Raw genomic sequence first — 13,028 nt, forward strand, 5'->3', positions numbered from 1 at the left:
CCAATCATTTTTCATACGTCTGCATCATAGTCCTTCCGTTTCCCCAACGGGCTCTTTTCCTGCCTGAAGGGTAACGTACTCGACATTCCTCTTAGGAAAGCCGTCCCATACCTCTGATCAAGCACACAAGACAGACTGAGATAGCAAAGAAAGGAACTATTTAGCATTGTTACAACTGCCTCAATACTAATAAACACAGAAAACGCAGGCCTCCAGTAGCAGCTTTCTGCAACTGATTTAACTCCTCCCCAGAAATAAGATTAATCCACGGCTTCATCATGGTACAACATCACAGCAGAGAGCAAGCTTGAAAATCACAATAAAGCAGTCAACATGACCTGTTGGTTTTAGTTTTACGCTTTTAAATTATTTAAAAAAAAAATTTGGCATGTTAAGATGTTATTTATAAATATTTTCCCTACAGAATCATGCCTGTGAATAGTAATACAATTTAAAGTGACCTGCAGCTATACCTTCATAGCTAGAGTACTGAAGAGCCAGTTTATTTTATAAATAATATTTCATAGCACAAAATGAAATAAACAGCAGTCAGATTAACTTTTTAGGTGCATAACTTCCATATAGTGCAATGGCAATTAAGAACAATAAACACTTCGGAAAATATGATCACTAGTATATTAAAATGCCTAACAAGACCTGCCATTTATATTTATCACAATAAAACCAAGATCTTTAAAACAGATTATCCCATTTTCTAACGCTCAGTACCTGACATACTGCAAAAAACATCTCTTTTTCACCTTATTTCCTTTGGCATTTCATTGTTTTAAACTCAGTTTTGTTATTTAAAAACAGTGGATATTTACAGAAATATTTCTATACACAGCTCACTTGCTCACAAGGAGTCTATGGCTCAGACAGTTTGTACGCTCCCAGAGAGATCAGATTGCTTGAATAACCAAATTGCTACTACAAAGGCACTGTAACGATAAGTGTCCAGGTAACTATATAATGAACAGCTGTGAATAAGTCATAAGAGAATATGAACAGGAAAAAGTGAAATGCTCATGTCTTTCAATGACATTTAGAGGCAATAATTTTACTGATTTGGTATAGGAAAATAAAATGATTTTAGTAAATTCTTAATACAGGTATACAAAATTACCCAGCCGAAAATCTGTAAATAGATACCAAAAAAGCTTCAGTTTGCCTGATATTTATCACTTAATAATGGACTTCAATAGAAAATGATAACAGTAATCCTGGTATCCATAGATAAACTTAAATGAACTTTAAAATCAAAAAACACATATAAATAATTGGGGTTCTTTTATTAACAAAAGCATGAAATAGATTTTAATATAATTTGAAAAATCTGAATAGAATTTAAATATTTAAATTCTGTTTATTATTTGTCACAATCTGATTGATCAAAAACTCAGTTTTCAACACCAGAGATATCTTTAAATATTAGTTAAAATCTGTGTAATTATAAACACTTCTTTCTTTTCAAGAGAAAAACAGATGAGTAAATAACAGTTAAGTCTCATCTTCAGTGAGTGAGCCAGTATTATGCATGGATATTACAGAAATCAATAATCAAAAAAAATCCATAAGAAATTTTCAGATGATTACAGTTAAAGCAAACTAGGATGACTTTACCGATTTTTTGCATGTGACTAAATGCAAAATATATAACTTAGGTTCAATTCCAATTGTTCCACCAATTTAATTTAAAGATATAGTGCATCAAAAGCATAGCATAGAGATTTCATGAATTATGAAAAGTTTCAAATGACATGTATAGGTTAGACAGATCACTTGTAATCATTCATTCTAGTATATTCCAAACTCTGTAGGTATATGGAGTTCTTAAACAAATGTTTTTGAGGTAGAATTAATAATTTTATTTCCTTTCCCTAGAAAGAAAGTCTTACCTTCTTGTTCTACTCTTTGATCTTGATCTTTGAGACCTGTAGGATTTTCCTCTGCCCCTTGATCGGCTACGACTGCGTTTTCTTCTAGAACCATATGAAGAACTACTGCTTGATCTGTGTCTGCGTCTAAAACAAGACCATGCTATTAGTATGCTATTGCTTCTAAGGAAAAAAAAAAGTTTACTCTTGAAAAGGATATGAAAAAATTCAAAAGTGTATTTTATAAGTATTACAATGAGTTCTACAAGCCTCAGCAGATACCACTATTACACTGTACTAAGTAATTTAAATACATGTAATGCCTATCTTAAAGGGCATATATTGCAGAATACATATTCCAAGGCAGAAAAAGGGTAAAAGGAGAAAGAGAAATTAACTACTTGCCCAAAATCATATGATATTTTAAGGGCAAATCCAGGAACACAACCCAGCTCTGGGCAGCTCTTAGTCCCATGACCAGCTTACTGAACTCACCACCTCTTTGTCAAATATAACCCAAGAGAAACATTTAGACCTGTATTTCCAGGTAAATCCTGCTGAAAATATACTGTATAGCTCTCTTTAGAATATAAAGGACTACAATTCCAGCACTAACAATGAAATTCATGAAAAGTTAGCTTCCACATAGCCATTCTATATAATTATTTTCAGCCATACTGCATAGATTATTATTTTTTTTATGTATGACTCTACATTTTATGAATTTAAGTAAGTACACTTAAAAATATTTTCTGTATGTGTCTACACAAACATACATATTTATTAAATCAATTTTTCTATAATATGCAACCTTAGGTCTGCTCTGACATAGACAGACTTTAAAAAATATATATATATATATATATATATATACACACACACACACACTATTAGTAACCAAACAATCTGTATTAATTTATTCCTTTTGAGTTTGGAAGAGTTCTCCTGAGTTCAGCCAGGAGTCAGAATTGTATCTTCTTCCCCTTCTCCCTAAATTTCATTTGTTCAAAGAATAAGTTCTTATACACATAGGAGAAAGATGAAATATTACATACTAAATACATAAATTAAACTAACTAATCCCAAAACTGCGGGAAAGGGCACCTTCCAAGTCTTAAAAATTCTTAAGATTCTCTGCCTTCAGCTCCCTGAAAGCTAACTAAATAACAGTCCTTACACGAACGCCTGTATTTTTGGCCTTCGTGATGTTTGAGCAATATTAAAATGTAAGACCAGATAGAAGCATTTATATAATTCAGGGTCGTGTTTATCTAGCATTAGAGAAAAGGTGCTGTATTCTGTACAAGTAGTGCTGCAGCAGTCTGAATTGGAAAGGTTTAACAGGTTAACCACTAGAGACCAGGTCTTCACCTGAAAGAGGAGCGTAACATTCCTGCTAAATGAAGAGAAGTACTCTTAGGGATTTTTTTTTCTTTTGATTCTTAAGGGTCAGAAATAAATCCAGTATGACCCCAGTGTGTAACAGTGACTTAACTGCCAGCAGCAAACATCCTAAACTAAGGGCAAAGCCGAGGTGCTGGCCAGATCCTAAAAGCAGACACTTTGGTCTTTTCTGGATTCAATTTAAGTCAACTGGTCTTCATCCAGACTCTAATCTCCCTTCAAGCTCTGTTTTTATCTGTGAGATAGCCATGCCTGCACTGGACTAAAGAGATTCATAAAGCTGCATGTCATCAGCATATTGCTGGCATCGAAGCCCATGTCATCTCACTGTGTACCCTAAGGGCTGTATGTAGATGCTAAGCAGGAACAGGAGGAGGAGGGAGGGCAAAACACAAACACTCCCCCAACCCCCCAGAACTATCCAACTTGCCCCTCATCGACTTCTCTCCTCCACCAACTAAAGAAAGGTTGGTCAGGAGCAGTTTCTAATATGTTTTCCAGTGCAGCTAGGCAGGCTGTGTATTTTCAGTCTCCACCTATTACTGAATTGTCCACCACCTGTTCAGACTGAATCCAGGATCATCTCAAGCCAGACAGAGACATCCAGGATATCTAAAAAGATCATGTGCCGAAGGGCGCCACATTGATGAAGGAAAGATGGTGTTAGGTCAAGAGAAAAATTGGTAAATATAGCCACACGACCTGTGAACCCCACAACCAGCTGACCATTGTATTCTGTAAACATAAAAAATGGTAAGAACGTCAATGAAAACTAGCCTTCATGGCAAATGCGTAGATCCACTGTAAAATCACCTTAACGCTTGCTATTAAGAAAGTTTACCTTCTTGCCTTGAAAGCCCTACCTGGTTTCTTACAACAGAAAAATTACAAAGTAGTCTGACTAGTTGAATGAAATTACTTTTCATACTGATGTTAACATATCAACTCCTATATTTCCAAGGAGAGGTTCCAAGTTAATTATTTAAAAGGCAGAGAAAGGAAGGGTTATTTTAGATGCTTTGAATGAAGAAGTTACCTTTGGAGCTGCCTTTACACCACATTTGGGGGTCTTTTTGTCTGTTTTTTCCAAATATAAGTAAAAAATAAAAATTGCCACATCTTCCAAGATTAAGAACTAAGTCTGCCATGAAAACCCAGACTAGAACCAACTACATATGAGATTCAAACACTTCTAGCTTCGCAGCATAGTATGAAAGAGCCTGATTTCTAAACAACTGCAACAGCCAGTAAATTACTGCAAAGGCACCTTTTCTCATAAGAATGTGAACGAGACTGGAGATCTCGAGACCGTGATCTTGATTTCCTTCCGGACTTTTTACGAGTGTAGGTTCTGCTGTCTGAGGAGCTACTTGAAGATGAACGCCTGCGGTGTTTCTTCTTTCTTCGGCTTCTGTTCTCTTCTTCTGTGTCTGATGAGTGACACCCCATTTTTAAACTATGTAAAAACAAAAATTCTGAATTGTAAGAAAATCTTGTGTCTAACTTGTATTATATAATTATATTATACAATATTTACAATACATACAATTATTATGCAATAATAATTATATAATTGTATAATTATATAATTATATAATTATATTATAGATACTAAATAGAGAAATGCCATTTTTAAAATTGTCACATGGATAGGAAATTTGGGCTTTACATTTAAATCCTTGCTTTTGCATAACAACAATCTCACATTGTCGAGTAACTGGAAATGTACAGTGTCAGTAAATCTGCATAAATTTATTATAGTATTGAATATTTGTTCTAAACCTTCTCAAAGGTATCTCACAATCATTTAAACATAGATAAATGCTCTGATAAAATCCATCATTATATCAAAACATGCTTTTACTTTAACTTGTTTATACATTTTTGCTTTAGATATTAATTTTTCAGAAACTTCTGGAGTAATGCGTATGCAGGTACTTCCAATACCTGAAATTTTACATTAAGGTGATATACAGGTATTATTACAGTACATTTAATGTTTAATTTACAGCGATAAAGGAAGATAAGTTATCTTCATTGCACAGTCTAAAAAATGCATGCAGTCAGTGACATCAGTAACTGAAATCAGCAACTGCTTCACATTGTGTAGTACGTTTTGTTTCTACTTGCCATAATTAAAACAGCTTTCTAGAAGATATTTTCTAAATGTATAGTTTTAAGTTATTTTATACCAGAGCTAAGCCGATTCTCCAGACTGAACTCCAGACACATTTCTTGATTTCCAAGATGTTTACTTGGATAAAGTTTCAAGTTTACAGACTTTGCTAATAGAGTTGTAAACAAAAAAGCCTGTACTGCCATTCATTTAATTGCTACAAAGACAATTGTCTTTGCTTGGTTTGGAACTCATAAGAGAGAGTTTTATTGCTGTCATCTTTGATTAAAAGTAGTGTTATATTTTGCAAATTTTTCAGCATGTAAAAAAGTGGATAATGTTTTAAAACTATTTTTTGATCCAGCAACACGACCCCTATCCATCCAAGACTTAAGATCCCTCTTCAAACATTTTAAACTAATGACATGTAGTAGAGGCCCTCTTCCCATGAATAAACAGGTATTTCAAGGCTCCCTAACCACTTCTATACCAGGAAAACAGGAACTTCTAGTTCTTTCATGTACACACCAACAGCAGAAGCTAGATCATACACATATTTTACCACAGCATCATCTGCCTTTAACCAATGGTGAAATATTATGGGCCCTCACACTTCTAGCACATACAAGTCGAATTTTCCACATACAAACTTTGGACCTTCCTCATACCTTTTATCACCTTGGCAGCAGACCCTAATCTCCAGGGCAGAGACTGAAAACAGAACAAAAGAGAAATTCACTGTTAAGGACGTTTAGGCTTATATGGAAATACAAGTCTTGGCTGCTTTAGGCCCTTAGGTTAAAAGGGTTCGACTGACAAAAGCCCTGATTAGTCCACAGACAAAAGTCTCTTAAGTTCCCAAGAGAGCTAAAATTCTGATTCTGTGCATGATCACACCTGCTACCACCCTACACTGACACATCTAAACTCCTAAGCAAGCACGGCATTCACAAAGTCAGTGTACTGTGACCAAGTTCCCAAGGGAGTCTTCCAACTAGTTATATCAAAGTTTAATAAAGATACAAACAACGTTGAGTACCAGTTAAAAACTATGCCAAAGGCACAGGAAACCTGCAAGTGAAGCGCTCGTCGCAATATACTGCTTGCAGCCTGCGGAAGTTGGTCTACTGCGTCGTAAGGGCTACCTGAATCCTGGAGCGAGAGTGCTACCACAAGCACAAGTCCTGGCTCAAAGGGACAGTCTCCTGGAAAGCGCCAAGTCCCGCACCTGCCTTCTAATTCATGACTTCCATATTTTATCCAAGAATTGTTTAAAGCAAAATACAAGATAGCATGTATTTGGATTTGCTTTGGTGTTTACAAGAGCTTAGCTATTATCACAATCAAAACGGTAGCTATACAACTCTCATTCCTGTGTTTCCAAACCTCTGCCACTCGCGCATGGCTCTCAGGCACACAATTTGGAGCTACCAGTTCCACTTCTGCAGCCAGGAGTGCCGACAAATTAGTCATGACTAAGCTTTGCCACGTTGTTTGTGTACCTACCTCAATTCTCAATAGTTTCAATTTTCAGCCTATCAGAAATGGGCACTCAGCTAATAAACTAAGCAAAGCATTTTTGAAGTACTCAACTAAAAACACCAGATCTCCACGCACCTAAAACAGCAGAACTTTAAAGGGATGCTATGCTCTGTTATGCAAGATTTTTAAAAATAAAACGTCATTTTGAAAGTCTTATTAAAGTTATTCCACACAGATTTTGAGAAGATAAAGCAATACTTTAAAGACCATTTTATATCGTTTAAATAAAGATGACATTAATTTATAATTCTGTAGAGAATGGTTAACTTTTATCAACACGCCATCTTGTGTGGTTACTTCACTTTTTTCTACTATTAGTAAAAGCTTTACAGAGCTCTAAGGTACTAACACTTACTGAAGAGTAAAATAAAACTCTTTAAATATGTATTGATAGAACAATCTTCAAATGAAGACGAACCTGAATTTCAAACTTAGGTAGAACCGTTCATAAAGATGAAACCATCAGGCACACATTTTAAGTTAAAAGCTCACAAACCAAGGTTCATGACAGCAAGATTAATGAAAGAGACCAGAGAAACACAGAGTACAAAAGACATTTCTGCTGAGATATTCACCACTTGATGCAGACATCGTTACGAGCCAGAACATTACACTTCAACATATATCTCATCTGTTGTTTAACTTCCTTCTTTTTCTGCCATCAGGTTCTTTTCATTCGGACACATAACTGGATTAAGAAGTATATCAAGCTAGTGAAACATACTATGTAAATCTCAGTTATGTGTTCAGGACCAAAGAAGAACTACATGCCATGGGCTTTTTTATTACGTGGCCAGCCCTACTGCATACAGGCAAAACACTTCTGCTTCATGCAGACTTGAGCCTCAACAGTTCCAGGAAGCACTGGGTTTACCATGGAAGAGCATGCGGGTGACTGATTCCCTGCATGTTCTAGGGTTTTCACCCGAAAAGAGGTTGCCAGAAGCAGGCTGTTGATCTTGGGACAACACATCAGTCCTAGTAGCTCTCTCCCACAGGGATATCTTCGGAGCACATAGGCAGTTGACAAACTGATGTCACAGACACTGTCTTTCACCAGGGGTCTTTAGACCATCCTTTATCACATCACATACGTTTTCCTGTAAAGACACCTCCGACAAACATAGCACTTGAAAGCAGTTGATTATCAAGACCTGTATCACGCTAGCATGCTGCCTGGCTACAGCTTACTCCTTCCGTATTCCTGAGCGGACCCGGAAAAAGGGAGTGCCAACATAGATCGGTCACACCAGCTGAAGCCTGACGGATGGAAGAGTTCTTTTGACAGGTCAACAGCGGTCCATACACTGTTTCCACAAACAAGACTGTATACCAGTACCCACAGACCAAGGAGACAAACTAAGGATGCTCAGGTTATCCTAATTTTGGTATTTTACACCTTTTAAATAACTGTCTGAAACCCTAATAGCCATTAAAGCATAGGGCCTGAATGCATCCATATATTGATTCCTACTTTTTCTAAAAAGCACACTGGAAAAAAAAATTAAGACTCATTACAAGGCATCATATGCTGAAGCTCAGGGACTTTTTCTAACAATATATTTCAAGACAAAGTCTGTAGATTCACCACAAAGATTCCTACCACTGAGTTAAGAGTGACATTAGCCAGTTCACCCTTACAGCTATGGGGACTGGATCCCATTTTTAAGGCTCCTTACCCTTACATTTCTAAGTTTTTAGGCCATATGCATTGACATCATCCATTGAGGTGATAACACTCCTGCCAACTCCTCCTCCTTACAGGCAGGCACTGAGAAAGATAAGGCTCTCGATGCCTGGTGAGGTACAAGAGTCAGCAGTTAAGTGTTTACTATTCTCCACCTCATTTGAGAAACAGCAGCCTGTGGGCTACCAGTTGCATCATATTAAAGCAACTCCCCAGTAGGAGTAGGTTTTTTTTTTTTTTTATTAATAAATCCTGACTATGGAGCAGTACTAGAAGGAAGAAGAAGAAGAGTTTTATTAGCAAGTGCTGAGAGCAGATGAATGGTAAAACTGAAAATGTAGGTTACATTCCAGGCTTCTGTGGGGAAGAGTCTCCTGACCCTCCCGAGGCTTGCTCTGGTCCACCTCTCAGCCCTAATTTTCCCTCTTGGCGGTCCTCGTCCAGCCTCTGTATATTCCCTTGCCCACTTCTGAATTCAAACCAAACCACGTTGGTCAAACAGAAACAAACACAGAGTTCTGAAGACGCTCTTTCAAGATATGAGGACCCTGGCAGCTGCTCTCATGTTGAACCCCAGGCTGGGCCATCAAATTAGTCAGCTATTTAAATACTTCTGAGAGCTCTGCCTAACGTATGCAAACTTTTTGAAGGCTAACAATTTGTCCAAAACAGCTTTTCAATAGCATGACTACTGGCTGGACCTGATAACATTTAAGTCCTTGTTCTGGAGCACGGGCATACTGGAGTAACCAAAAAAAAAGGTCTCTCAACTTTTCTTCTTTCAAAAAAGTCTTCTTCCTGGACACTCATGCTTTGGTTTAAATGGTTTTTAATTTCAACTTTAATTGAAATTAAAACAAATAACCACATGCCCTCATGCACACGTTTTGCCAAGGGAAATACCAGCATCAAAAATTTCAAACCAACTGCTTACATATGGCAAAGTTATAAACGGAGCTATTAAGCTCACCTGCAAATAGCTAAGTAACCTCGCAACACTATAAAAATGCAAACGAAAAGACAGGTAAAATAGGTAGCAAGCAACAGACTCTTCTTAAAAAAAAAAAAAAAAAAAAAACACACCACCACCACCACAAACAGAGTAAGGTACGCTTTACAATGTGATAATGTAATAAGAAACATACATTGACCTTGTCCAATCTTGTGTTATAGTTTTTAGAATCATTTCAAGTAAACAATACTTGTATATTTTCCACATACATTAATTTCAAATTACTATTCCATTTACTGATGTAGATTGTCAGAAAATAATATTGTTAGTTTTAATCAGAGAGGCTGCTACCCAGTAAACATTGCTACAGCAGGCTACGCTTCAGCACAATATCCAATTAGATGATTTAATCTTTAGTTATCATAATCAGACAGCAGTTATACAGACAAAATAACCTCCACATTTGTTTGACATCAGGTCTTTATTACAGTTTATGTTTGTTAGTTACTAAGAAATTGATTATAAGTGACTTACAGTAATCGCTAACCACATGCACTGTTTATATAGCATCTCTGCAAACAAGACCTCTGAAGAAATTCTAACCTATTGCATAGGCATCGACGGAACAAATACTGCAAGCACCTCAGTATTCCCTTTTCTGCTAAGCTGTGCATGTACATCTATGGGGGAGAATCAACGAGTCAGGGTAAGATGGTACTTGGCAAACCCCAGTGAGAAAACAAGGCTAACTGAAGAAAATTTATTCAAAGTTCCTGGTGAACATGCTCACTACCTAGGTAGTGGGATTTACAGTGTTACTAGGGATGGCAACACTGATCCCTCCCAAAAGGTAGATCATAAACTGGTAGACGGTAAAAGTCTGTCTCAGACAGCTCCAGCGTGTACAGAACAAAGCATGTCTTTGCATGTATCCCCACCAAGATTCTAGTTTATGTGGAAACTCTCCCCACTCAAAAATTCAGAAACAATTGCTCTCGGTACACAAAAAGATTTGATCAAGAAAGACAGTAAGATGACTGTTCTTATGAGCAACCACCTGAATTGTTGTTGCTATTAAATACTTATCTAATGGTCTCTCTTTCCCTTAGTCAAGTTTCCAAATCAATACAGGAGGAATACCTAAATCACATCTACCAATGCAGTTACCATAACTGGTTACCTTAAGAAAAACAAACAAACAAAAGAACTAGCGATCAAAGAATCACAGAAATTCAGTTACTTCGTTACACTCAAATATACCCCATAGGAACAAGATGCCACTGGCGCTGGCCATGCCATAACACTATTTTTTGGTTAAATAAGGGGTTTCTCTTTGACAGCGTCAATGGTATTTTTCACGGCCATTGATTTTGAATTTGAAGAAAGTTTGCCTCCATCCAGAATCACAAGCGAACAATTTTTAATAGTGACGCTCTTGAATTCATCTTCACATCTCTAGATTTCAAAGTTAAATATGGAAAAAAAAGCAAGGCTTAAGGAGACATGATGTGCCCATGGTCATCCAGGACGCTAACAGCAAAGTTGGAAATGGAACCAAGTTCTCAAACCACAGTAAGGAGCCTCATCTACTAAGAGGCTGCCTCCACAACCCGCCTTTCACTCAATACTCAGGGATACAAACTGGCTTCTGTGACCATTCTGTGGAAGTAACTGCATTTTCTGTATCTGAAGGCAATAAGAACTATGAAGATTCTCAGTTTAAATCAGCTGAGATAAGCTGATTAAGCACAAAATCAGTCAGCACTTGCTCCAATTCTTCATTAAACAGCAAGAACTTAAAAAGTAACAAGTTTTCAGAATAAATTTAGGGATTATTTATGTTTATACAAACTTTATGATGGAACTTCCAATATTCCTTTTAAATCAAGTTCTAGACCCCATCCATACTCGCTGGGTAAAAGATTGAGCTGAACAGCTTAAAATAACAACAAATTTTAAAATGGCCCTAAAACAGCTAGACTGTCCCAGAAAGCGTTCCTTTTGTATCTGAAAGTGGAAGAAGCAGCTTTCAGAGCTGCAGCCAGCCGAACTATAAAATGAAAACACCTAGGCTGAGCGCTGCTAGTGAAAGCACTGTCAGGTAGGGGTACAGACGTACACGCAAGTACCTCCCACAGGAAACAAAACCGCATGCCTTCTTCGAGTTTGCCACTCAAGTTTTCACAGAGGAGAGGCAGGAGAGTAAGGTCCCGCGCTAGCTGTTTACTCCGACCACGCTATGAACTGGAAAGCAAAGAGTTTTGTTCGGGGGTTCCGAGGACCAGGGGGGCGCCGTTCCTCCCGGGCGCTAAGGCGCTCCCCACCGCTAACGCTTTGGGCCATGCAAGGGGGGGGGGGTGCAAAACAAAACCGGGGTGGCAAAGGCGAGGCTTTCCCGACTCCGCGCTAGTTCCCAAGCGGCAGCGTGGCCAGAGCTAAGCGGCAGCCCGCTCCCCGCGGCCGTGCCCGGGAACCATCGGCAACCGGCAGGGGGGAACCGCGGCGGCGGGCAGGGCCCGGCGGGGCCTAGCGGGGCCTAGGCCTGGGCCTGGGCCTCCGCCGTCGCCATGGCAACGCGGGCCCGGCCCGGCCTGCCCGGCCCGGCCCGGCCCGCACCGCCGCCCCTCAGGCCGCGGCCCGCACCGCCGCCCCCCCCATCCGGCTCGGCGGGCCTGGCGACAGGCCTCGCCCGGTCCCCACGGCGGCAGGGGCGGCCCGCGGGCCCCATCACGGCCCCTCGCCGTTACCTGAACGCCGCAGCGAGTCCCGGAGGCCGCCCGCGGCTGCCCGGTTTGAGCGCAGCGCCTTCCTGGGGCGGCGCGCAGGCAGAGCCAAGCCATCGCCGAGCGCATCCAGGCGGCCAGGCAGCGCGGCGGAGCGCAGAGGCATCGATCGCGCGCTGCGGAGGACCGGCCGAGCGCAGCGCCGCGCCGCGCCGCGCAGCGCCGTGCGCGCCCGCGGAGCCGGGGCGCCGGGTCGGGGCTCCCCCACCGCAGCTGGGGCGCCACGTTCACGCCCCCTCTTGCAGCCAGAAACGCTGGGGCTCTGGCTGTGGAGGGTGCGCTGTGATTAAAATTGCAATGATTTATTTGCAAATTGCTTGAAAGCGCTGCGTCTCGCCTTCCCTGGAGGTGATGGGCTTGGGAGGACGGGCGCAAATTATTTTCTCAGCTTGGGAGAGTGTTTTGGCCGGTGGAGGCTGAGGAGAGGGAGGCGGCGGGGCTGCGGGGAGGGGAGAGAAAATAAAATTTATAGTTTCTCATTTAAGCGAAAAAGTAATTAAAGAGGCTCGCTATTTCCTGGCATTCCGGTTTCATTGAGATATTTCCCCCATCCCTTCCCCCCCCCCCCACCCCCTGGCAGCAAGGAAAGCGTTTCCCCCGCGGCTGCGCGCACCAAGCACCTGGGCTGGGGGAGGCTCTGCCGCGGGGCCCGGCCGCACCGCGCAGC

The 13,028-nt window shown here is 40.2% G+C and overlaps 1 protein-coding gene across 4 annotated transcripts in view; it reads right to left on the bottom strand.

Annotated features, from left to right (window-relative positions):
- Nucleotides 1–12,537, bottom strand: part of RSRC1 (arginine and serine rich coiled-coil 1) — a 178,936-nt gene extending 166,399 nt beyond the window's left edge. For 2 of the 4 annotated variants that reach the window (XM_009668512.2, XM_068953992.1), the window contains exons 1-4: nucleotides 11,698–11,817; nucleotides 6,066–6,108; nucleotides 4,549–4,737; nucleotides 1,899–2,024 (exon numbers count right to left, since the gene is read on the bottom strand). In XM_009668512.2, coding sequence (XP_009666807.2) covers nucleotides 1,899–2,024; nucleotides 4,549–4,737; nucleotides 6,066–6,108; nucleotides 11,698–11,731 — 392 coding nt within the window. In that variant the 5' untranslated portion in view covers nucleotides 11,732–11,817. Of the gene's footprint in view, nucleotides 1–1,898; nucleotides 2,025–4,548; nucleotides 4,738–6,065; nucleotides 6,109–11,697; nucleotides 12,143–12,325 lie in introns of those variants that run through there. The other 2 variants (XM_068953991.1, XM_009668513.2) reach the window with 2 other exon arrangements.
- Between the last annotated feature and the right edge of the window lie 491 nt (nucleotides 12,538–13,028).

The sequence above is a fragment of the Struthio camelus genome, chromosome 9 (genome assembly GCF_040807025.1).
Source record: "Struthio camelus isolate bStrCam1 chromosome 9, bStrCam1.hap1, whole genome shotgun sequence".
Taxonomy (NCBI): Eukaryota; Metazoa; Chordata; class Aves; order Struthioniformes; family Struthionidae; genus Struthio; species Struthio camelus.